This window comes from Poecile atricapillus, chromosome 1 (assembly GCF_030490865.1).
Source record: "Poecile atricapillus isolate bPoeAtr1 chromosome 1, bPoeAtr1.hap1, whole genome shotgun sequence".
Classification (NCBI taxonomy): Eukaryota; Metazoa; Chordata; class Aves; order Passeriformes; family Paridae; genus Poecile; species Poecile atricapillus.
The window spans coordinates 174,808,392-174,835,003 of NC_081249.1; the positions used below are offsets into that span (position 1 = coordinate 174,808,392).

At 43.1% G+C, this 26,612-nt stretch overlaps 1 protein-coding gene across 2 annotated transcripts in view; it reads left to right on the forward strand.

The window, feature by feature from the left end:
- Window positions 1–20,040: 20,040 nt before the first annotated feature.
- Window positions 20,041–26,612, forward strand: part of PPP2R5E (protein phosphatase 2 regulatory subunit B'epsilon) — a 68,231-nt gene continuing 61,659 nt past the window's right edge. The window contains exons 1-2 of one of the 2 annotated variants that reach the window (XM_058840020.1): window positions 20,041–20,175; window positions 22,790–22,953. In XM_058840020.1, the coding sequence (XP_058696003.1) occupies window positions 22,797–22,953 (157 nt within the window). In that variant the 5' untranslated portion in view covers window positions 20,041–20,175; window positions 22,790–22,796. The remainder of the gene's footprint in view (window positions 20,176–22,789; window positions 22,954–26,612) is intronic. The other variant, XM_058840027.1, reaches the window with a different exon arrangement.

The window sequence follows — 26,612 nt, forward strand, 5'->3', positions numbered from 1 at the left end:
ATGAACTTCCTTTTGTTTGTAAAATACAAAACCTCTCCAGTTCTTAACGTTTTTTCCACCCCGCCGGGCGAGTTCAGCCACGGTGCAGCTTTTCCGTGTGGATCCTGGGTTTCCACCTGTGCCACGGTCAGCAGCTCGCGGGAGAAAGGCCACAGGGAGCTCTGCACAGCTCATGTGGGTGCAAACCAGAGCATTCTGCTGGCTCAGAATCCAGGGTCTTAGAAAAAATCCTGCACGTGTGGCTGGCCTAGAGGAGCAAGAGATGAGAGCAGTTGCTGCTGTGTTCGTGTCTTCCCATTCTTTTCCCTGTTTGGTTTCGTTTTTTGTTTTTTTGGTTTTTTTTTTTGTTTGTTTGTTTGTTTGTTTTTTCTTTTTTAAAGATGCTTTAACTTCCTGTGCAATCTGGTGTCGTCTTACTACAAAAAAGAGATTGTTCCTGAACTAACACTTGAGACAGCAGAATCCAGGTAGCCAAGAAGGCCAGTGGCACCTGGTCTTTGTCAGGGCAGTGATTGTCCCCCTGTGTTGAGCACTGGTGAGGCCACACCTTCAAACTCTTTGTCCAGTTCTGGCCCCTCACTGCAAGAAACTGAGGGCAGGAATCTGGAGGAGGGAATGGAGCTGGGGAAGGGTCTGGAACACGAGTCTGGTGAGGAGCAGCTGAGGGTGTTTAACCTGGAGAGAAGGAGGCTCAGGGGAGGCATCACTCCCTGCAGCTCCCTGACAGGAAGGTGGAGCCAGGTGGGGATCAGGCTCTGCTCCCAGGGAACAAGGAACAGGGTAAAAGGAAATGGCCTCAAGCTGGACCATTAGATTGGACCTAAGAAAAAAATTCTTCACAGAAAAGGTTGCAAGCATTGGAACAGGTTGTCCAGGGCAGTGGGGGGTTGCCATCCCTGTAGGGATCTTAAAGGTGTGGATGTGGCACTTGAGGACATGGTTTAGTGGTGGCCTTGCCAGTGCTGGGTTGATGGTTGGACTCGATCTTAGAGCTCTCATCCAGCTTTAATGATTCTGTGATTCTGTGATCTTTAAGAACCTCCTGTTCCCTGCCTTGCTCTTCTTGATCTCAAACAATTTCTGCTCTTTAGGCAAAGGTGACTTAAGTTACCAGGAAAATTCCAACTCCCTGGCTTCCCACACAAGCACTGGGGCAGCCCCAAAGAAAAGGGAAACATGCTGTTTTAAAAGAAATATTTTTAATCCCAAACTGCAAGTGTTTCTGACACTTTGGGCCCTGGGGTCTCATGCAGGATATTGAAAGAAGAGTGGGAAGTGCAGGGCATGGTGCTCACCTGCCCTGTTACCTGTTGGAATGTGCAGAGGGATCAGGTGTGAGCCCTCTGCTCAGATGGTGGTCTGAGAGACACTTTGCTCCACTTTTTGGAGCTTGGAATCACTTGTGAATGCAAACAGCTATCAGAAAGGTTTTAATATGGTTGATATTAAAGCAACTGTGTTAAGTGGAATAGTCTAAATACATACTTGGAATAATAAACTATTGCTAATCTCCTGGAAGAAAATGGTCCTCTGTCACTCAAAGATTATTTTTCCCAGATTTTAGACAGGATTTAAGCTGGGTTCCCCCTCAATCTCCAGTATAACTAAAATAAACCAGTTTATTTTAAAAGTTATGTTACATAGTTATTCTCAAGCAACGAAATTAAAACCTTTAAACTTTTAAAACCCAGATGGAATCTAGGCTTCCAAAAGCACAGATTTTTTTTTAAATATAAAAAATATGCATTTTGTTCTATCATGAGGGTTTAATTACTAGATATTTCATGAGCAGAATGGTCTTGAAACCCACTGATAAATATTATATCAACTTTTAGAAAATGGTACAAAACAGAATCTTTCCTTAGCTTCCTTAGGAAAGTCTTCTCTGAGTGCCACTAACTTTTTTCTGACATGTTCCCACCTGCTTGTGGTGTTCATTGTGACCAGCAGGGCCCAAGGCTTTCCTGCACGGATAAACAGCTCTGCACATGCTGCACGTGGTGTTTTGTGGATAAACAGTGGATTGTCCTGCCAGAGAGCTTGTCCTTTGAGTGTCTCAAACAGGGGGTGGATGTTGTGTTTTTCGTTTTAGAGAGGGCAAGCGAGGCAAAAACCTCCCCAGGTGCACGTAAGAAATCTGTGCCAGAGCTGATCAGAATCAGGAACTCCTGCTTCTCTCCCATTCCTCTGCTCCACGAGGCTGCTGCTGCTTTAGCCTCTTGTGGAGTTTGTAATGTCATCACCAGGGGTAGCTGATTTTCTTTATTTAAAGATTTGAAGCTTGGGGTCTGTAACCCCAGAGGACAGAGAGGCAAGGGGCGCACAGCTGATGTACCAAGGAAATAAACCACTCAAGGAAGGAAAAGAGATGAGAACAGCAGCACGACAAGTCACAGTCATTAAACCAGAAACCCCCAACCTTTCCCCAGCCCCTTCCAATTTCTGTCAAGCTTTTGCGGACTAGGAGGTGAATGCACACATGATTTTAAAGGATTCTTGAAAGAGAATAAAGCAATGGCTTGGTGGCTTCCTGAGAGCCCCTGGGGAGTGCGAGGAGGGGCAGCAGGGGAGAGAGCAGGAAAATGTTCATTTGGAAGTCAGACAAAAAGGTGATAAAACTCCTCCTAGATGTGTATCAGGCAGGAGTAAGACAGGTGTAACCCGTGTGGCCTGTCCTGTGCTCCATCAATGCTAAACTGCAAACTCAAGGGCTTCTGAAGGGATGGCAAGGGGCCTCTGAGGCACCGGAGTCCTGTTTTGCTAAAGCAGAAAGCCTCAGAGAGATTGTGTGGCTCCAAAATGTGCTGGAGATGCAGCGAGGCTCCTGTTGGTGTGAGGCTGCAGGGCACTGACAGATAATGATGAGCCCTCAAAAAACCCAGTGGGCAAATGTTTGGAGAGAGGAGGAAGAGTTGGGGTGGCTGTGACCGGGATGTGCCAGAGGAGCTCGGTGCAGCCCAGCCGGTGTTTGGGAAGCAGCTGAGCTGTCACCCATGGTATTTTATGATGATGCCCTGCAACGTGATCTCTGTTTACATTTTAATAGATCCATTTAGCAAACGCAGTGCTGGGATTGCTGCCAAGCTCTGTTTTCCTTGCTAATGAGCACGAGGGGAAGGGAAACACAGGCAGGGAACCTCTTGTGCCAGTCCAGCAGGAGCTGGATGGGGGCAGTGGGGCTCAAGTTTGTGCTTAGCCCAAGTGCTCTCCCCTGAGCAAGGACTTTTACCGAGCTCTGCCCTCTGAAAAGTCCAGGCTGTGATCTCTGTAGCCTCAAGATGAAGTTGAATGGAGGTTTTTTACCATGTGTGGCACTAAAGCAACTTTTTGGTGTTTCTTTTTGTTTGTTTAAAGAGCTGGATGGGAGAACAAGAACAGCGATCGTGATAATAAAGAGATGGTGTGAGATGAGACACCATGAGCACACAGGGGCTGTTGGCTTCTGTCTCTGCTGCAGTGACTTGCCTTGCTGCTGGGTTCCTGTGTGGGTTTTAGGAACTGTGGGAGCTCTTAACACCACACACACTTGGGATACAGCATGAAGTGTGTGCAGGAGCCCGTCTGTGCTTGGTGCCATTGTGCATTATGTAGGAAGAGATGATAAACCAAGTCTGTTTCATTTTGCTTTAGTTTGAAAAACCCGTGGATCTCTCCTGCGGCTCTGTTTGCTTACCAACACTTTAGCAGTGTTGTATTTACTGCCCTAGGGGCACTGACAATCCATTTAAAATCATCATTCCTGGAAACCAGGACAGGTCTGAAATGGCTGTGAGTGTTCCCAGCCTCCACCAGGGGAAGGCTGAAGATGTTTTTTGTCCTGTGCTGGGTCTGGCTGGGATGGAGTTAATAATCCCCACAGCAGCCCCCACAGGGCTGTGCTGTGTTTTGGTAGCTGGGAAGGTGTTGATAAATAACACACCGGTGTTTTGGCTGCTGCTGCCCAGCACTCCACAGCATCGAGCTGCCTCTCCAGCACCCTCCCCTCACCAAGAAGCTGCAGGTGGACAAGGATTTGGGAGAGGACACAGCCAGGACAGCTGACCCCAGCTGACCAAAGGGATGTTTCAAACCAATTGATGCCTGGTCATCAATAAAAGCTGAGACTGGAGAAAGAGGGAGGGCATTCTGTCCTTACAGCTGCTCCAAGCTGAAGCACTTCCCGGGAAGTGGCTGGACCCTGCCTGCTGGTGGGAAGTAGGGAATAAATACTTTATTTTCCTTTGCTTCCATGCATGGCCTTTGCTTTTGCTTTATTTACCTTTATTGTAACCTTTATTATAAAATATATTATAATATATATTATTATGTATTATAAATATGTATTATTGTAACTTTTATTGTAACCCATGAGGTTTTTTCCATCTTATTTCCTCTTGTCCCATCCTGATGAAGGAGGGGACTCACAGAGTGGCTTGGTGGGCACTTGGCTTCAGCCCACAACAAGGAATTGTCTTTTCTCTGAGTGCCTTAACTCAAATACAGTATTTAATACAACCTATGTACCACTCAGATCTATTTACATGTGAGAAACATCCAGATTTAAGCACGTTTAAAATTTCTTCTGCAACAGAGGCTTCTATGAAGATACCAGAATTAGAAAAATTAATTAACAACCAAGAATATGAGTATCTAATCCTGCCACACATCTGTGAGAACTGCTGAGTTCAGGTTTGGTGGGATGACTAGCAGAGTGGGATGCCTCAACTCATCAGTATTTTCCTTGCAGAGGTCATAATGTACAGGGGGGAAAAAAACAACCCCCAAAAGCCTGGATCAGGACCTCTTCTCCACTGAGCCTGCAGCCCTTCCCCTCTCCTGGGCTGGGAAACCACAGGAGAGAAGACAGAAGGTTTGAAGAGGCTGCTTATCCTGCTTGAAACAGCCTGTGAGCACTGCAGACTCTGAGGTTCAGTTTGCATATAGGAATAAACTCAGTAATGACAATATTTATTACCGTAATCAACATATGACAGGATGAATGCCTGGGAGCCAAAATTGGACATAATTCTAATTAGAAATAAGGTACATTATAATGGCAGAGGCCAAAATGAACCATTCAGCAATTCCCCTACACCATACAAGCACAGGAAACACTAAAATTAAGATGGGGTTTCCTTCACAAGAGATGACAACTCCTCACTACTAAAGCACCACAAATATTTTCATACTCATGTATACTTTAATATATTTCATGTATTTCATATATTTGAGTATATTTTCATATACTTATATTTTTTTTTTCTTCCTCAGAATAATTTCCCTAAAAAAATGTGGAATGGAGGTTTCAGCTCTTTAGCCAGCAGTATTAACTTTCATAGAATTATTCTCCCAGTTAAGAAATTTCCTTCCCCGTTAAGAAATTGTCACTCTTGTTAATTCAGTTTAATAATTGTCTGAAAGGATCGTGCCCTCCACACTCCCATAAATTCTTGGCTTTTTTCTATTTGTTTAGCTCAGGTGTATCATTTATCAATTTTAAGGAAAAAGCTGCAGTAACTTGGTGCATCCTGGAACATGGGAATGACCAGAAACCACTAAAGGACAATACAGGGGACAGTTCTGTCATTCTTAGAATGATGTCCAAATACCCTAAAGGTTTTTAACTGTAAAAGAACTGTTAAAGAGCAACAAAGTTACAGGAGAAAATGATCCTAAGCAAGAAACAAAAGCAATAAGCAATTCACAGGAAGAGGAGAACTAGGAGATGGGAGAAACTTTCCTGATAAATTGTGTGTTGTGAGGCATTGAGTGCTTTTATAGTCTCATACATGTGTGTTCCACCATGGTATTTTTGCCCCTATTTACTACAGGTTAAAAGCTGCAAAGAAATTGTTCCGGTTAAGCTGAAAAGAATGGAGAAATGGGTGGTATTTCTAGAGGAGAAGTATTCTTCACTTACTGGGAAGGTTTGAGACTTCTGCTTGCAACACAGTTGGCCCTGGTTCATCTCTCTTGTTTATATTTTAAATTTTCAAGTCACATACTGAATTATGCCAAGTGACAGAAGGGAAAATGTCTGTGTGGAGCAGAGTCATGCCCCCACAAGGAATTGGCTTCCTTGGCACATCAGTGTTTTCAGGCACTGGTGACCCTCTGAGTGAGAAATGGAAAGAGGGATGATGAGCCAGATTTCCAGACAGGCACACAAAATTAAACACATTTGAATGTGCCTTATTTGTGCTCTTAGGGAGTTATTTGTATTTCTCTCCTGAACAGCTTGAGCCTACTGTTACCTTCTTTAATACCCACACAGGGTCACTGCCCTCTCCAAGGACCTGATGAGCTGCACCTTGCTGTCCTCCTCTGCAGCAATGCTGGAGCCCCTGGCTGGGTAGAAGAGATTTTGGGCAGTGTAAGGCACCCACAGCAGTTACAGGGGGGAAAATCCTGAGCTAAATGTGGGATATACATAGGGTGTGAGATCTGCGTATGAGTATGGAGCAGGAAGGTGAGAGGCTCAGTGTTTACCAAAGGCTTCTGGCTGAGTGTGTTTTAGGCTGTAATCTGATCAGGAATTTCATGGGAATCTTCTCTCCCACTTAAAATCTACAAGGCTGTGCACATGGCCCTTTGCTTCTGATTCTAGCAAACATCCATAGAAATGGAATCAATAAAATGGTTTGGGTTGGAAAGGACGTGAAATCACCTCATTCCACCCCCCTGCCACAGGCAGGGACATCTTCCACCAGACCAGGTTGCTCAAAGCCACATTCAACCTGGCCTTAAACATTCAGGGATGGGGCAGCCACAGCTTCTCTGGGCAACCTGTGCCAGCACCCTAACAGCAAAGAATCTTTACATAATATGTAATCTAAACCTACTCTCTTTTAGTTTGAATCTATTCCCCCTTGTCCTGTCACTCCAGGCTCTTGTAAAGGGTCCCTCTCCATCTTTCTTATAGGCCCCCTTCAGGTACCTATACTTGATTCCAGCTCTATTGTTGAAGAATAAGTGATTCTGATACCTTGTTTGATCATGGGTATCATTCATGACAATTTTATTCAAGCCCACTTGTGCCAGAACCATAAATTTTTGTAGGGGTGGAAAAGTATTAAGAAAAATTTCTTCACTGAAAGGGTTGGCAGCCATTGGAACAGGATGCCCAGGGAACTGATGGAGTCACCATCCCTGCAAGTGTTCAAAAAACATGAAGATGTGGCACTTGGGGACATGATTTAGTGGTGGGCTTGGCACTGCTGGATTAGTGTTTGGAATCAATGATCTTAGAGGGCTTTTCCAACCAAAATGATTCTATGACTTTAAGTTTGTCTCATTTTTCATACTGTTGTCCCTCTTCCCAGATGCACAACCACGTGGCTCACTGCAGCAGGCAAAATGGTTCACAGATGCTTTTGTTGAGTCTGAAAAACTCTGGAAAAGCCCAAGAGGCACTGCTGTGCTGAAAACTGTAAGAAAAAGGACAAGGAATAGATACAGCTTTGTGGTTCATACTTTATTTACAAACACCTTTGAGTGGGTCAGTACAACCAGTTGTAAATCTTTCTTCTCGATTAAAGAACCAAAACAAGAGCAAAAATATTGCAATTTGCAAAATATACTTAATTATTGTCAGAGTTCCATGGCTGCAGGTTATCCACCTGATTTCAGTGCCCATCCTTCTGTGGCCAGAATGCATAATAAAATAAAGCAAATGGAAACTCCTCTTTACATAAAGGGGAATGTTGATAGGTTGCTTTTTTCTGTAATACTGATTTTTCTGAGCACAACCTTTTGTAAAAATAAAATAAAAAAATTCAAGAAAGTCTTTGGCTGCCTACCCCAGTCAATGACACTTAGTCCCATTAGTGGGAAAAAAAGTCATAACCATCTGGGGAGTGTCTCTTCAAGCACAGAAGAAGCTGTTGGAAGACAGGATCAACAATCTCATTGTTTACTCCAACTAGTTAGAGGTTTTGACCAACAGTGTGCTGGGCTTAACAACATTTTATTAAAAAAAAAAAAAACCCAGTGAATTGTAAAGGAAATTGGAAGTGTGAATAACTTTGATTTAGGAAATAATGAAGACTATTTTGGACTGTGACTAGCCTACTGAATCCTTAATGGAAATATGCACTCCTGAGCCACGGGGAGCTTTCTGTGTTGGTGTGATGGAGGAGAATATCCCATGATATACATTAATTGTATATTGGGTTTGCATGACCAGAGAGGTTCTGCCTGACGAAGGCACACAAGGGTAGTTAATGCTAGCCTGGCTTGCACACAGACATTTTTATAATCAGTGTATTTGGAGGAGAAACAACAGAAATTTTGTAATTCTTTAGAATTACTTCCTAGATTTGATGATCTTGGAGGTATTTTCCATCCCTAATGATTCTATGATTCTAAACAAATGGCATCATTTTTAGGGCCTCTGAATGCAACAGAACAGATGTGAAGCCCATTGAAGATCATCCATGCAAAGAAATCAGTGCACAAGTTGTAGAAGAATGCAGGTGTTCTTTCAAAAGCCTTCTTTGATGCTAAATACATGAGATGGGAAGTGGGCACAAATGGCTGAGACTGAGCCTGTTGCTCACTGGAGAAAAAATTTAAGCACAGAAAGATTAAGCCCCCTCCCAACCTGCCCTCTCCTCAGGACAAAACATTCTCAACAGACCTAGTAGAGGCTATTTGCCTGGACTTGCAGCCCAAATAATGCCTTTGTTGCCTTCTTCTGGGAGAAAGAATGAGTGGGAATGAGTCCCTGAACACACCACACACATGCAGGGCCAAGTTTCAAGCTGAGAAAAGTTTTGCAGAGAAGTTGTAGATGTCCCATCCCTGGTCAGGGCCACGTTGGATGATCTGTGGAGTAACCTGGTCTACTGAAAGGTGCCCCTATCCACAGCAGGGGGTGAAATAAGATGATATTTGAGGTCTCTTCCAGCCCAAAACATTCTATCATTCTGTGATTCCTGCTAATTCACCCAGACACTGAAGTGCCCCTGATTCCAGATGTGGGGTTAAGCACAGACACATCAGGGTACTGCTGCTGCAAGGAACCAGGGTAAGGACAATTGTCTGTGGCACGTGTCCCCCGAGTGTTACCTGAGGCAGACAAAATACACATCCCCTCCTGCAGATCCTGCCAGGATCCTGAGCAGGGACTGGCTCTAAGCATCAAGGAAACCCAGTCATTCCAAAAAAACACTTTTTATCTCCACACAATACTTAATCACAGAGGGAAAAAATAAACACACACAGATTCTAACAAATGCACACAGAACTTTTAGGCTTGGTGTTTAAAGATTTGCACGTGGAAGCTGTTACCAGTCCACCTGGCTGGCTCAGCCCTGCTGTACATCCATCCCAAACAGCAAGAGGGGCTGAGCTGTGGGGAGGCACCGTGTAGGACTGGTTTGGGCTAAACTCCTTTGTGGCTGGATCCACGTTCCCACCTTCTGGAAGTATACTGGGTTTGGATTCCAGAAATAAGTCTGCTGCATGGGAAATGTGATCCATCCTATTGCACGCAGTTTGCCGAAGCAGCAGCCATCTGCTGGGGTTTAGAGAAGGCTGAGGAACACAGGATGTTTGCTTTCATTCAGATGTGCTGTGGATGTGCCTTGTGTGAGCAGACTTGTCACAATCCTAATAAAACAACTGGGACATCACACTCGAGAGGAAAGCTTGCCTTACGGGGTAAAATTAAACCCGAGGAAGATAGAAAGCTCTACAAATACACATGCACACATGCATATACATAATCATTCAAGTAAAGGTCAGCAGAAAACAGGCCAGACAGAAATTCCAAGCAAATGCAGCACTAACTTTGAGACGGAATTAAATGCTTTCCGAGTGTTTTATGGAAACCACTCCCAGGAGAAAAAAAATCTACAGAAGGTAAGATAAGGAATGGTCCAGTTGCAAAATAAACCTACATGGCAAAATTATAAGATAAGATTAATTCAGATAAACTCTCCCACGGGGGATTTGGGATTACTGACAGAACTGAAACGTGGGTGTGGATTCACAGCGCGAATCCAAGGCTTCCGAAGACCAGACAGAGGCATTCCCTTATCGCTGGCAGTGATCGCCAAGGCCACGTAAGAGACTCGAGAGGGAGCTGGGCTCAGGTGTCTGCAGCTGCAGGAAAATGTCATCCACAACCAGAGTAACTTCATGCTGCTGTGAATGTTAGCCACAAAGGGGAAACATTCCCACGGGAGTGCAGAGGATGCAAGCAGCGTTCTGCAAATGCAGAACAAATCCGAGGAGTAACCAAAGATGCAGATGGAGATGCTGGCAAACAGCATGAGCAGCAGCTAAGGTTGTTTTTGCCAACAAGGGAAAAAGTTAAGTATAGTAAATCAAATAAAATTAAATATGCAGCAACAATGGATGCCCCACTTTTCTCTGCAAATGTCTTTTACCCTTTTTTCCCCAGGAGGTAATGAGGATTTTTGTAGATCTCTGTTGAAAATAGACAACCTTGCTTATATTTCTGTCTAACGGCTTCAATAAGTGAGGAATATTTCAGGTGGCAAATATTTTTGCAACTAAAATAAAATAAAAAATTCTGCGTATGTGACATTGAGGTTGAAATATCCCGTAGATGATCACCAGCAGGACCAACACTACTGGAATTTTTTGTGAAGAAACCATTTGAATGGGATGATAGGCACTGTATGAAAGCTTTGGTGAGTATATTTGTCAGAATTCTGTCAATTTGTCAAAAGCAAAGCAGTGAGGGAACAGGGGACAAGTTAAATTGTTTACACAGATGTATCAAACCGGTTTGCTGAGTTGCAATGCTACCAAGAATTCTGAAAAAAGTCTCCAAAGTGTATTCACTTTGGAGATATGTAAAATATGAAAATGGTAGTGTGTAACTTCCTGTAACATCTCAAAAAAAAAATTGCTGGATCACGCTGGGAGAAGGCCTGAGGTGGGTTTCAGTGGGGGTGGAATTACATTGGATGTGATCGGAACAGTCTGAATGTCATGGAATGAAATTCTGGATCAAAACCAGTGTACTTCGGAGGAAAGTTTAGTAACTCAAAAGGATGCTTTATGCAGAAGATAAAAAAAAATCTATTTTCACATCTTCCAGGATGTGACTTACATAATATTTTAAGATCCTGAATGAAGCTGCAGTGAGTTTTCAAGAAGGAACCCAAGATCATAACATGAATTTGACCTAGGTACAAATCAGAGAAAAGATAAAAATTACATTTTAAAATTGTATTCAAGCAGGCATTGAACAGCATTTCCCTGGAGTAACTCACACTCATGCATCAAGATGCTGATAAAATTTCAAGAACAAAGGACTATACAAGAATTATGGAACTAAAAAAAAAGTCTCAACAGCCTGTCAATAAATGCCAGTAATTGAAAGAAACTATAATTATTCTACAACAAACTTGCTGGGAAGTGCTTGTCTGAAAGTCTCTCATTAGCCATTTTACTAAAAGCTTTCAATATCAGAATTTCAGTGCCTAGTGTATTTTTGATGGACTTTAACACACAAAGTACAGGTGCACACTTATAGAATTCCAGTTGGAAACGAATCTGCTCAGAGGTGGGAGCTCACCTAGAAAGGCACATATTAGAACTAAATATGACTCAGAAGCACACAACTCTCTAAAATATTTATTTATTTGTATTTGAGCTGAAATGGCTCAAGTGGGAGCTACAATTTCTTTGGATGTACTAAATACAGCTTGAGACAAATTTTCCAGAGGTGTTCTCTGGTGCCACTTGGTGCCCAGCAAACTGTGGTTTGAACTTCTCCTTGCTTCTTAAAAAGGGAAATCTCAATTCTGTTTTTGATCAGCTCTCACTCAAGTCCTGGCTATTGATTCTTGCTATAAATTCTTCCAGGTTCCACTTGACACTGCATAATGTTGAAAATTCCTCAAGTGTGGGGACTGCACAGAATGTCAAAGAAGCCACTCAATAATGATCATATGCAAATATTACCACATCACATATTTTATACTGGCTCCAATTCTTCTGTATTTACTGAGCTATCTTACCCTAAATCTAGTGTTTAGACTTTTCTATAGACTTTTAAAGCTAATAGTGGTGCTTTTTTATTTAGTATTTAGATAGGCTTCTCCACTCATTAATATGTTATATATTTGTTGCAATTAAAGCAGCCCATTAAAATATGAGGACAATTTAATCTCCTCAGTGCCCTTGAGCATCTGGTTTTTAAAATTTTGCTTTATTGAACCTGTTCAAACCTTTTGCCTCCCTAGCAGGATGTGGGAGCTTGCAATATTCCATCTTGCCAGATAACATAAGAACAAAAAATACAAAGCAGTTTTGATAAATAACTCCCTCATTCACCTGTCTCCCTTCCACTGCAGATCTTGACAAACCTGTCAAATTCAGCATGAAGCTTTTTTAATTCTGAGATCAAGATCACGAGTGTGTGAATCCTTCTTCCTTCTGTGGGAATTGTACCAAGCCATCTTATTTCTTGGCCTTCTCTAAATTACACAGAGATAAGGAAGGATGCACAATACATTTGTACAGTGGTATATTTCCTTTTTATTTGCTATTCTTTTCCTAACCTTGGCATCCTCATCTCTTTTGGCCATCAAGTATGGGAGAGGCTTTAATGCCATTCCTTCTCTATCAGAGTGCTCCTTTAGAGTGAGACATCCTCATCAAGTTTTTAAACTTCCAGTGCTTGCACAGAACACCAGTTTTGCTCTTGTTCCACTTATCTATTTTTGTGTGGTCTGCTTAGTCAGGAGATTATTTAGACGTTTCTTTGCTATTTTCCATCTCAATTGAATGAATTTCTGCCATTTTCTAGGATTTATAGCTTTTGGATTTCAACTCCAGTTCCTGTCCCACACAAAGTCCTTTCTTACTGGTCATTTGTAGGGTAGCTGAAATTCCTGCACAGGGTCATGACAGAACTACAAGCTCCTAATTAATGTAATTTTCTCAGTGGCAAAATTATCCTATTTGTTTACCTGAGAGTGGATCTCAGAAGACTCTAGAAAATGCTCCTATTACCTTTCTTTTTCTATCCTTCCCATTTTGGCAATATTCCTACATATCCATTCCTACTGCAGAATTTGGAACCCATTAATACTTGTGCTTTAAACTTAAGTACTGCTGGACCCCCTGTGACGTTAAGCATTCCTTACAATGCTGAGCTGAGCCACTGACTATAGAACATTTTCATTTGCCATAATTTGAAAATTTAAAAATATATCCAACAGGTTAAAGCTGTACCATGAGACAGAGATAAAGCAGGTTAAAAAAATACATCATGAATACTTGCCTGTTCTCTTTTACAACAAAGAGAATGAGATGTCTCTGTCTCAGCCTACTCCATCCTCAGGGTCTCTGCACTTGTGGAAAAATCCAAGAGTTTTATCAACTGCTGCTGTGATCACGAGAGATTCACCAAGCTTGGGAGGGAGCTGGTGATGTTTCAGTGGGGATTGGGAAGTGCTACAGTTCACACACTCTCTGGGCACCTTCACCACACACACACAGAGGGATTTTACTCATTTGTTCTTTCCAGGGTGATGTAAGTAGGAAGCTGGGCCACAGTAGACAGTACTCACCTGAAGAGGATGGTTTTATGGCAATGTATATATTGGTTTGTAACACAACAAATGCACAGATAACTGAAGAGACAGAACCAAGGAATTGTTTGGGTTGAGAAATGAAAGATCCTCTCATTCTGACCCAATGGCATGTGCAGGGACATCTTCCACTACACCAGGTTGCTCCAAGCCCCATCCAACCTGGCCTTGGATGTTCCCAGGGATGGGGCAGCCACAGCTTCTCTGGGCAACCTGTGCCAGCACCCTAACAGCAAAGAATTTTTTCATAATATGTAATCTAAACCTACTCTCTTTTAGTTTGAATCTATTCCCCCTTGTCCTATCACTACATGCTCTTCAAAAAATCCCTCTCCATCTTTTTGGTAGGCTCCCTTCAGATACTTGAGGGAGACCTGATCACAAAACCAAGAGCAGAAGCTGAGCTCATTTCACTTGAAACTCAGACATCCCCCAGTGGCACAGGGGATCACATACCACACGTGGCTCTTTCCAGGCAGTTTCAAGTGCCAGAGGCTGAAACTCAAAATGCTTAACTCTGGCAGCACCAGAACCTTCTGGGGCAGTTGTAGGTGGCAGTTGGGGCGGGCAGGACAGTTGGGGAGGGGAGCTGCCCCAGCAGCGCAGTGCAAAGCCCAAGGAAGGTAAGAGGTAAACAGGCAGCAAAGAAAAGCAAAAAAATTCAGAAAATTTGGCTTAAAGGAGTGCCCGTGGCCTGGAGGCAAGCTAAGACGCTGGGGGAGGGGAACAAAGCAGGAACAAACCCATGAATTGGGGAATAAGTGAGAGCAATGTTGTGCTGGAGGAGGCAGCTAGCCAGCTGCCAAGGCGAGCAAGCTCCTACTTATCTTGCCATGTTGACTACAGAAACAGACTTCAGGTGACACAGTGTCTATAAACAGAGAGGAAGAATTAGTTCCCATTCTGGTAGTTGTGTCTATGACCCTTACATGCTTATCCCACACCCACCAGGAATTCAGTTCCTGAGGGCACTGACAGTGCCATGGCACAGCTGATAGCAGGAGCAGGAGGAAGGAGTAACAAGCACTTGCTTATTATTAGAGAAACTTGATATGGCAATTGTAAACACTGCCTAAAAGCCACACCATTCCTCCCCAAAACAAAAAACATGAATCAGGAGTCAACTGCAGGGTAAACAGACTTCAGCAGAATGATTCCTTCTTACATGTGAATTGGATTCAAAAGTAAACAAAAAAGTCTCAGATTGTGCCCTTTCAATCAGTGATGGAGCAGTGCAGTTGCTTTGATATGGTGTTCCACACTATTCATTTTTCTTAAAAGATGTATCAGAAAAGCCTTGTTCACATGCTGATTTGCCTCTTCAAACAGCTCTGCTGCTGCCTCCATAACACTTTCTCTGGCTGGTCTTTTTCTTGATGGTCTGAATAATTAGTTCTCTGGGGAGATCAAGTCTTTTCTTGCTTCCTAGTACTGGATCAGGGAATATCTGGACTAATCCCATGGTACTCTGATAATGCTCCTTTTGACATATAGGAGATCCTTTATGGAGCATTATGTGACCCCTCCTGTAGACAAATACATGTCACATGTGCCAGGTGAAACAAGCTCCAGCTAGATCCATTTATGTTTATCACTCAATACAGCAGGACTTGCACAGTGGTATCTCTGCAGCAATCCTGTTTGATAAGCTGCTCTGCAAAGAGCAGAATGCCAATGTGGATGAGAGCTCCCTTTTCCTGCCTGGGTAGCCATAACAGATGGTCCATAGTGGAACTCCAGTCACACAAAAAAACGTGAAGTGGCACAAATCTGAGTCACTGCTACAAAAATCTCTGTTCTGGAGGGCTCTTGACTGCTGTTCTGACTGTCTGGGTGCGAAAAAGCAGAGCTGAACTGGTGAGGAGCTGGCCCTGAAAATTCCTTTCCAGCTATTTTTAAAAAGCCCTTTTGTAGGAGAGTGAGGCAGTGTAAGTTTTAAAAAGGACAGGTTTGTCTTGTCCCTTTGATAGCAGTGGAAAAACACCAATAAAAAGGATTTACTATTGCTTATAGATCTCCAGGAAGGCAGGTACTGAATGTGCACATATTTTCATATATATGCCCACACACTTGAATGGGAGATGTTGGTCATGTGAACTTTTATCTGAAGAAAGTTAATTTTTATTCTTGCAAATTTGTATTACATGTATTTATACAAATACATACATTAACAACTACAGATATACATCTATGTAAAACACCTGGAATACTCAGTTCTTCTCCATCTCTGCTTGGGATTCATGTAACCATTTTCAAAGCAGCAATTTTTACAAAATACAGGCTAAACAGAGAATAGGAGAAGGACAAGTAACAGTCCCTCTTTGAAACATCAGCACTTTTACATTCATATCTTATGTTGTGCTCTGAAATCTCATCACAGATGAGGACTTCACAGATTAAAGTACAAACAAGAAAGCGAGCAAGAGATAAATGGGAAGCCTACTGCGTAAAATCTGATGGCCAGATGATAAAGAAAAGGTAAGATTTCTGTTTATTCCCTGATAAAGCCAGTATTTTTTCTTGAATTGTTACTGTCCAAACATCACCTGATATAAAACACATCATAAAAATGCTTTGCACAGCCAAAATGGACCAGACAGACAATATGATGACCATCTAAGAAATGAATTAGCTGAATGCATTATTTACCAGCTTGTTCAGCTGTACTGGAGACCTAATTCTGTAGCTATTACACAAAGTCAGAATGAAGAGTAAAAACATCTCTTTACACTGGACAGTGGACTTGGACAGCACTGTTGATTTTTATCCCTTCTGTGGCAGTTATTTTAATAGATACCCACATCACAGGCTTCGGTTTTAGATTTTTGGTGTTTTACAAAGATGGATTCATCTCATATTAGGAAAACTGAAGTAGAATCATGTAGAATGACTTGCTCAACTGCACCTAAAGTGCCAGTGTAGCCATCAGGCTGTGCTAGAACGTCCCTTCTGCAGATTGTGCTGCCAGTAACTTCATGAGCTGCTCACTGCACTGTTCACATCCAAAGCTGCACACAGGACAGCGAACAGAACTGAGGAATTCTGAGCCAATGGAATTAAGCACATGGAACAGCAAAACATACACAAACACAAGTTCTGTCCCTCACTAATGGGGACATTTTTTGCCATATTTTACCTTATATTGGTATAACTCCGACCCACATTCTTTGTTATTCACCTTTGTTTGCATTTAGATTATTTTAGTTGGTTTGGTTTAAGCAAATTTAAAGATTTAAATATCTACAAATACATACAAATCACTCTTCTAAATTTAGAGTTACACAACCCCTCTGTAATTGTGGCACAGTTCAATCTTAGTTTTGCTTTTTTAAATACAATTCTTCTGAGAAGTGCAATCGATTTACAGAGGATGACAAATTCTACAGTTCTCTGACTTAACATCATGTGGAATTTCATTTTAAAAGATGTCTTGACTGCTTGATTATAAAATAAAAATGAAGGCATAGCATTAGGGCTGTTGCAGGAAATAATTTCTCAAGCAGCATTAGTCTACTTGAGGGAAAAATACCTGGCTTGGGAGGTCAGCAGAAATGGATGCGGGGGTAAAACAGGTCAGCAAGATTGTGAATACATCAGACTGATTCAAAAGCATTTGTACTGGGATGTGTAAACAGGAATGAGGACTGTGACAGGCAGGACAGAAGATGTTGGTGTTGTTGAGGCCTTAATTTTAGTAATGTCCTGTCTTGTGTGCTACAGTTACCAAAAAAAAAAAAAAAAAAGTGAATGATTTTGAGATAACACAAGGAAAAGACATAAGCATCTTAAGAGGTTTAAAACTGTGCCACACCAGGAAGGATTGAAAGCAAGTGAAATTGCTTTGCCTACACGTAAAAACAAAATAGGGGAGACCTATATCTTAAGATATAAAGAGGTATTTTGAGAGATGAGAGGCAAAACCACTCACATCCATTACAGCTATATTTCAGTGGCCATGAGCTTTTAATTAGTGTTCCAGGTTCCTCAATGGCAGCTGGACCAGAGAACTGGCTGAAAATTAGCAGTTTTGAAAGCAGTTTGACAACAGCTTAAACGACTTTAAGTCAAGTCTAACACAGTTAACACTTCCTCTGTTATGCCAAAAGCTGAGTCAGGAAGCTGAGTAAGACAACAACTAGATATCCTTTGCAGGGTTAGCAATGTTGAGAGGATTCAGTACCTGCACAAACAGAAGGGATGTGACTGACCCACCAAAGCAACCAGCTCTGCCTTTGAGCTAATTCCCTAAGAAAATTCTGTAGGTCAGAGGGATTTGGTCATATCAACATGGGAGAGCTGCTACTCATAGAAGTCAACTTTTTTTTCCTGACAGAAATACAGGTGAAACGGTGGAGCCCATTTTAAAACATAACATTCATATTAACACCATGTCTTGGTTTGAAAAAGACAGGTGTCTGCTAAGGAAGGCAGAAGACTCCTTTGAAATGGAAAAATGTAAATCCCCCTGAACTACTATAATTTTGAAATGGGGTTCTCGGGCAAAAATATGGGAATATGAATAACAGTTCTTTACTAGGAAAATAAAAATGCAGTAGTACCAAAGACACCACTGACAGAGCTGGGATACAACCTGACACCCTGTTGGTCAGGGTGTTGGTAGCTGTCCATTAAAAGGTGGCTGCACTGGAGTGACAGATGTGGTTCTGTTGAAGCAGTGATCCCGTGGAAGGGTGTAGTTTTCCTCTGAAGGTCCAGTGGTGTAGATGGGTCCGGTATTTCCTCTGGGAATCCAGTGGGGAAAGGCTCCTGTGGTGTTCCGAGTCTCAGATTGTATCCAGGTAGGAATTCTTGGCTCCTCCCCCTGGGTGGAGCATCTCCCAATGGGATGATGTCATTTTATCAGTCCTGCAGTGAGACTCAATGGCCCATGAACAGGAGAGATCCCCCTGGAGGGAGGATGGGTGGGGAAGAGATAAAGAACACTGCCCCACCTGGTTTTAACAGCTGGTAATAGAATATACATACTTTTGGTTACATCTTGCATTGCAACCTAAGTCACACCATTACAGAATCACACAATCAGGCTGGAAGAGACCTCCACGATCAAGTCCAACCCAAGACTGAACACCACCTTGTCAACCAGACCATGGCACATCCAGTCCTTCCCTGAACACCTCCAGGGGAAGTGACTCCACCAGTCTCCTTGGGCAGCCCATTCCAATATCTAATCACAGAAATTCCCGTACAGAAATTCTAAGGTCCAACCTAGACCTGCCCTGGCTCAGCAGGGATGTTCCCTAACATCCCTCACTGTGTCCCTTCATTTCTGTCACTTGTCTGAGAGAGAAGAGACTGAACCCTTGGCTACAACCTCCTCCTTTCAGGGTGCTAAAGAGCACTAAAATCACCCCGAGCTTCCTCTTCTCCAGACTAAATTCAGCTCCCTCTCATAAGACTTGTGTGCTGCAGACCCTTGCCCAGCTTCCTTATCCCCTAGCCATTAGATGTATTTTGGGAAAACCCACAACAAAACCAAACAAACCAAAAACATCAGACACTAAGCCATCGGGTAGATAAAGTTAAACAAAATTTATGATATTTAACCATGCTATCTACAAACAGTCGTTGTGCTGGTCCTCGGTTCCGCGTATAAATAAATATACTTAGGGGCAAAAAAAAAAAAGTGATGGAGACAGCGATCACATACTGGGCTAAGAAACCCAAGGGTGCAGAGCTGCAGCAGCGAAGAGTGAGGGGCGCTGCTTCCCAAAGGAGGGGACTGCCGGGTCGGTCGGTCCCTCCGGCTGCACCCAGCGCAGCCCCTCGCCACCAGTCCGCCCCGGGAAACGGCTCCGTGCCCCCCGAGAGGGTCCGACGGGGCTTTACCTCAGCCTGAGTGCGGTTTCACCTCAGCAACGCCGGGTTTTACTGCTCAGCCGACGGGCCCCGCCGCTCGCCCGGGCGAGGGACGCGAGAGAGGCGAGGGAAGCGCGGGGCCGCGCTGCCGGGGGAGGGGGCGGCCCTTTCCCGGCGGTCCCGGCGGCCAAGGCGGCTCCGGGCGCCACTGAGGCGGCGCGTCCCGGCGGCGGCTCCGGTGGGCGGTCGGGGGCGGTCCGCGGGCGGGGGGCGGTGGCAGCAGCGCGCTCGGTTGTGAGCGAGAGCGAGTGCGTGCGAGCGAGTGCCATGGCCGGAGCCCGCTGAGAGCCACAATAGGAGCGAGACCCTGACGCCCACCGGGACCCCCCGCTCGCTCTCCTCCGCGCCAGCCGCCGGCGGAACAGCAGCGCTCCCCGCCCTGCCCGGCACTGCCCCCCCCCGCGCCCGCCGCTCCCCCTCGGCTCGGCTCGGCTCCCTCCCGCCTCGCAGGGCCCTTCTCCGGGAATGTGAAGAGGCAGCAGCACCGCAGGCAGCGGGGAGTGCACGGGACTGAGCGGAGCCGCCCGCGCCTGAACCCGCCGCCGACGCCGCCCTGCGCCGGGGAGGCCGCGCTGCCGCCGCCGCCGAGGCCGAGGCCTACAGGGCTCCTGCGCCGCCGCGGCAGCGACCGAGCCCGGCGAGAACCGCACTCGGGCCGCCGCCGCCGCCAGGCATCGGCCGCGCTCCGCCAAGGCCGCCGCCGCCTCCCTCCGTCTCCGGCTTCTCTACCAGGAGCGTCAAGGTAACTCCATCGCCGGCCCGGCGGTGCGGGAGGAGGCGCGGGGGGCTGCGGGAGGACATGTTCCAGCTGCGGAGATCCCGTCTGGAAATGACAGCCGAGAGCGGATAATTGCGCCTCTGCTCCCTTCCCCGCCGATATCCGTCGGTATTTTCACTTCCCCCCCCACCCCCCCCCCCCACCCCCGGGACCGGCGGATCTGATGAGCGTGGCTTCGTATTTACCAAAATACTCGGGGAATAGAGCGGAGGAAGCAGGGAGCGGTGGCCGGGTTTGCAGCTTTCCCCCTCGCACACAATAAATAATCTCGGGCTTTATTCCCCCCTCCCCCCCACTGTTGGTGGAAACAGAGTATTTCCCTGTGATAGTGTATGCAGGGCAGCGAATGTTCATTTGGAGAGACGAAAAAAAGATCAGTGTTTACTGTAAGGTTGTTAGGCTGGATGTAGTCTTGTTGAATTAGAATTAGATTTTAATAATTTATAAAGCAGGTTAGGGAAACTGTTACTAAATTTACAGCAGAGAAGTGTCAGTAAAGATCCTTGCTGACACAATGATCCTGCAGTTTAAGTGATCTACTTTAGTCGCTGTCCATTATTATTATTATTATTTTTTTTTGTAATTTAATTTGGAGAGAGCGTGCAAACATTTCTGCAGGGATGGTTGCACTTTAATGATGCACGTGATGAGGAGGGGAATCTTTCTGATGAGATGGGGCCAAACGGATTCAGGTTTAGGGAATATATTTTTGCTGATATTTTCAGAATTTGGTTTATGTAACAGGTAACTTTGTGTGTTTTTTGGCGGACTGTTGAAATCTTAGAAGTGGGTTACTAAAGTACAGGCCATTCTATTCCAGTTTATCTGACTTTTTTATTTATTAATCTTGGCTGGGGCCTGAATGCCCTGGTGATGGTGGCATTTTTTTTTTCCGCCTGGATGATAAACAAGACCAGTTTAAGGTATGGGTTCATGTTGCTGATAGTATATTATATTTAGAAAGCTTAAGCTGGTAGTGAAAGAATACCTCAAGAGAAATCAAAAAGATGGACTAAGGTTTTTTTTTCATTATTGTAATTCCAGCTGCACAGTTCAGCTTCTGGGTGCTGCACATGCTTCCTTGAGGAAGCTATGGAGTTCATACTCCATTTTTGATTGATTCAGTGCACCTATATGTAATTTTGCATTAGGTAGTTCTTATCTTTTGGAGGTTGTTTACACTATTGCAACAAATTGTGCTTTCGAAAGCTTTTCTTACAAAAGACAAACCCAAATAATGTCCCTTTCAGTGGATTTAGAAACCTATGAAGCACATGAGTAACCAGATATTTCAATAAAAATAATAAGTACTCGAAAGTGTTCTGTACGTTGTGGAATCAACTTCTTGTAGCGCACGAGTCACTTTTGGTAATTGAAGTCAACAGACACTGAGGATGAGTAATGCTTTCCAAGGACATGTTCTAAGACCCTGATCCTGCAAATGCTTACGCCGATGCTTAACTTTGCACGGGTGTCTGTCCTGGCCGAAATGAGCAGAGCTGCCCTCGTTAATGGTCGTGTCATTAATGCAGATGAGGCTGCTGATTTCAGTGGAGCTGCACATGCTGGTGGAGTTAACTGTGCACCGAGCTGCTCGTAACATGTAGGCCTGAATTCCTCCTGTCTCCTCTCCCTGGAGTATTACTCATGTATTTCATCAAGCTCTGATGGGCCTTTTTAACAGACAGGGCCAGACTAGTAAATAAAATAGCTGGATGCATTAATTCAGTGTTTGCTAGTGGTACAGAATCAGCTGCAGGAGTACCACCAAGGCAGGTCTTGCAGGAAGAAGCAATGCCTATTGCTTAGGCCAGCTGAAGTTGGGAAACAAACAAACTTTTGCTTGCAGAAGCCTTTTTTGGCTCTCTGCCTCTCCCTGCAAACCTTGTCTGTCTCATGCCCTTAGAGCAGTTACACTGCCAGTTGTCCAGAAATGCCAGGACATGGAATAACTACATGTAAAGGGACTCACAGCAAAGTAACTGAGTATTTCTGAAATGGAGAATAAAGAAGTAATATGTAAAAATTCTCAGTGTTAGTGAAACTGTGAAACCTAGCAATACTTTTTTATTATACTTTCTTAAATTTCTGTAGAATCTTGTATATAGGTGTGGCAAATAAATGGGAATTTTGTTTTGTCCTGTATTTTTTGTCCTGAGCATATGGGTGATCTTAATGCCAAAAAACCATCTGTGCCTTTTTGTGTACCCATTCCTTAGGAGAGGAGGTTGAAATTACTTCATCCCAAAGAATGCATAATTTAAAGCTACAGTCAGGTCCACGGGTGTATGAAGTTCTGTTCTGACAAAGTTCTGAATGCACTGATGTCAGCATTAGGTCTGAAATTTTTGGCAAATGGGAGACCCAGATAAAAAAGTAAGGAAGAAGAGTTACTGCGCTAATAATTAAGTTTCACTAAGCTTATTCCATCCATAAGATGGGTTAGATCTCTTAACAGTTTATCTGTGTGCATTGTCAACAGGAGAGTAGTGCTGGAAGAAGATATTTGGAAAATTTAGATAAATCTTTACCAATTTAACTTATTTGGAACACATTTTTAACATGTGCTTTCCTTCAGTAGGGATATGTCCTCAGCACCAACTACTCCTCCATCAGTGGATAAAGTAGACGGATTTTCTCGGAAGTCCGTCAGAAAAGCCAGACAGAAGAGGTCACAAAGCTCCTCCCAGTTTAGGTCTCAGGGCAAGCCTATCGAGTTAACTCCCCTGCCTCTGCTAAAAGGTAAGATCAAGCAGTTTTTAATAAATAAAACAATTTTTGCTCCACAGCCAACTTTTAAAATCAAAATATTCTGTTGTCAGGAGTTGCTGGGAAATTTACCCAGCATTGAGAAATTTTTTCATGCCAGATATGTATGTATTTAAGCTCTACAAAATATTTTATCTGTGACTTGAGGGTGTGGTAATTGTTTGCAATACTTTTGAAAATTTTAACTGCTGATGTTAACCCATACCATGATTTGAATTTTCAAGGCTCTCAGGCTTTGTGCAAGAGTGTTCTGGTTTGTGAATCCTTAGCAGCTGACATAAATCAGCAGTAATATTGGTAAGGGTAAATGGACTTGTGAGCCAAAGGAAACTGGTTTTTACTATCTTTCCTTGGTGTGTGGATCTGCACCCTGTGATAGTGGTGCCAACTGCAGCCCCTGTAGCAAGAGAGGAGGTGGGATCCCCTCTCATACCATTTGTGCATGGATAGCTCCCCGGTCCTGCCTTCTGTAGGATTTCAAAATGGAAAGGTCCCATGAGCTGCAGTCTCCCCAAGGGGAAAGGTGCTGCCAATCTGGTCGTAGGCAAGGCTCTACTGTTTTGAGATCTTGCATATCCCAATGCTAGTTGAGCTTCTGCTGGCAGATTTAACCTCTAATTTGAGAAGGAAAAATATGATCCAGTATACTACCCTTAGAAGGATGCCAATATCTGTGTGATATGTTGAATGCATCCCCTGAATTCTAGTTGTCACTGAATTTTTGTACAAATCCAGGGGTCTAAAGCACCTCTCAGAGTGTCTGTCTCTGGTGAGGAAGGGGAAATCACCTTTCAGAAGTCTTCAACAGTGACTTCTCAAATGGTTTATTCTGTGTATTTTTTTCATTGCTACTCTTCATTTCTACTATAAGTACTGAAAATAGGTATGGCTGGTGCTGATAATTCTTGAAAATAGGAAGTTAAATAGGTTTAATACTATGTCTGTCCCTTTTCTTCCTTTTTGGGCAAGTATATTCCCTACATTCTCTCATCTATCTTGTTTGACAAATTGGTTAATCAGTGTTTCGAAATATGTAACAAATGTGGAACTGCACTTTGGTTGGTTCTCAACCCCACTTCATAAGGATACAGTAGTTGCAAAAAAAACCCAAATCCCCCCAAAATCTCTCACCTTAATGTGTGTCTTTAATTAAAAGTAGGATTCTAGGATCAGTTCCAGTGGAGCTGTCACTAAAATATTGTAGGCCTCGTTCTGTGGCTTCATGTAAGAATGGAACATCCTGAGTCAACCAAAAAGGTGCACCCAGCCCCCCTGCACTGTGCTTGGTGGTGACTTTAATTCAGTATTTCTCAGTTTAGGGTTGGTTGATGCCACTGGATTTGACTTTGTAGTCTGCAGTGAATATTGTTTGTGATTCATTGGGTGATCCTGTGCAGGGGCCAGGAGTTAGATTCAATGATCCTGTTGGTTCCTTTCAACTGAGGTTATTCTATGATTCTAAAATTATTTTTCTCTTTGTTGTTGAACCCTTTTGTTGTTTTGTGACAATATGATAAAGAAGCAAATGCTGCTTTGAAATAATTTTAAAGCTCAGTTTTAGACTTTTTCGGGTAATTTTTGATATGCAGGTTATTTCATACCAGCTTCAGAAGGTGACTGGAGTTTGTCCTTTGGCTTAAATAATGGGATTAGTGGAAAACACTGAGATTTGTATTTGTACAAATGAAGAAATTGGTGTTGTAATTATTTCACTCTATTCTGTAGCCCCATTCAGGGAGTAAACCAGGCATGGGCACAAGGATAAGTAAAACAGTGAGAACCTCGCCTTGCAGAAACACAGGTGTGTCCAGGTGCTTAATCTGACTACTGCAGCCAGTGCTGAGGATTGAAATATAAAACTATAATAAGATAAAACAAACAGATGGAGAGCAGAGAGTGTTGGTGAGACATTTATGATTAGTGTCATAATGAGTTACAGTGGTCCAGCTTCAAATTAAGAATCTGATCCTGGGAGTTAGTTTTCCCTCTTTGCCTTAATGCGGATTCCCAGAGGCACAGGGCTCTACCTGTGCAGATTAATTTGTGGGATTTGGGGCTAACAATTTCTCTCAACAGCAGCGCTGTGGGTCACTGCTGATGGGGCACTGGCAGCTAAAAACCATGCTGCTGTTTGGAAATATTTTTGACCTACATTAATATTTGTAACATTCAGGATTGTTAAGTCTGCAAGAAGCGAGGAAATTATTTTTTGCTGTGTTTATCATACTTTTCTTGACAAATTTTATGAAAGTCCTGGTTATTTTTTAACTCTTAGGATTACACTTGCCTTCCAACAAGTGACCAGTCCTATTACTTCTGTCCAGTAACCATATGATTTCCAGTTTTAAAATTTTGTCTTTTAAACTGAAGTAGAGAAAGATGCCAGCAAAACAGCTTTTTAAAGTCTCAGAAAACTGAACTTAGTTTGGAGATGTACAACTGATAAGCTTCCTGGTTTGAGTAATTTTCAAGTTTAATTAAACCTCTTTGGAAATATTTCAGTATGGGAAATTTTTAGAGGATAGACCTCAAATTCATATTCATCAGATGTATTTCATATGCATGATGGAGGGGTTTTGCTTACATGAGCATACATTCTGTTTTGTGTTGTTTTTTTTAATGGATATATTGCATATTGACATTGGCAGGCTGCCTTATCTCAAGCAGCACTTTATGGCCTTCAGTATCTTCTGTGATTACAGGAATCATGTATGCAGAAAACTGGGTAACTGCTTGGTCCATTCCTTGCAAGTTTTTATACTCTGCCTGTCACCATCATGATCTGAGCACCTTCCAGTAGTGTATTAAGTGACGTGACTACACATCTGTCACATCTTATCTGTTCTCCTTCCTTTCCCTAGGGGCAGAGTCACATATAGTGAAATGGCTTGTTTTGGTAGTGTTTTAATGCAGTCTGTTGCCTTCTGTGAGCATACACGCCTGTATTGCAAAAACAGATAGATAAGCCAGCCTTGTTGTTGTTCATTCGGTAATAAAAATATTTTGGTAAAGAAAAATAGGAGAGATGCTATGTTTTGATGCTGTGTACAAGTCATAAGGATAAGCTGCTATTTAGGAAAAGTAATAGAATCAGCTGGAATTTTTGGTGTTGCTCATTTCTGAAAAAAAAAAAGCATAGAGAAATGAAGTTATTCTTGTATTTTTTTAAAAAAGTGTATGTATGGTATCAATTTGTAAACAAACATTTAATGTATTTGGAAAACAAGGTGTTCTTTCTGAGGCTTTCAGGGCTGAGTTCAGGCTTTAAAAGGCCCCAAGTCAAAAAACTGCTGTTTGCCTAGTGTAAAGACTAAAATTTTTAGATTATTTCATTATATTTTTATTTACTGCATTGTGACTAAATCTGATTTGAAGTTGTCTTTAAAATCTGACTATTGTCCAATGTAACACTTTAAACCCAGTGTTTTCTCCATTGTTTCAAGTGTAGAGGAATGGGATGGGAAGTGCACATGGGAGTTGTGACACAATTGCATTTTGCCTATGTGTGCTCTTCTGTATGTTTCTCACATGCATTTTTTTGAAGGTTGCATGCTTTTCCCTGGTGTGTCTTGCAGTGCATGATGGATTTTGGGTTTACTTTGAAGAGGCTGCTGCTATCACCCAGGCTGACA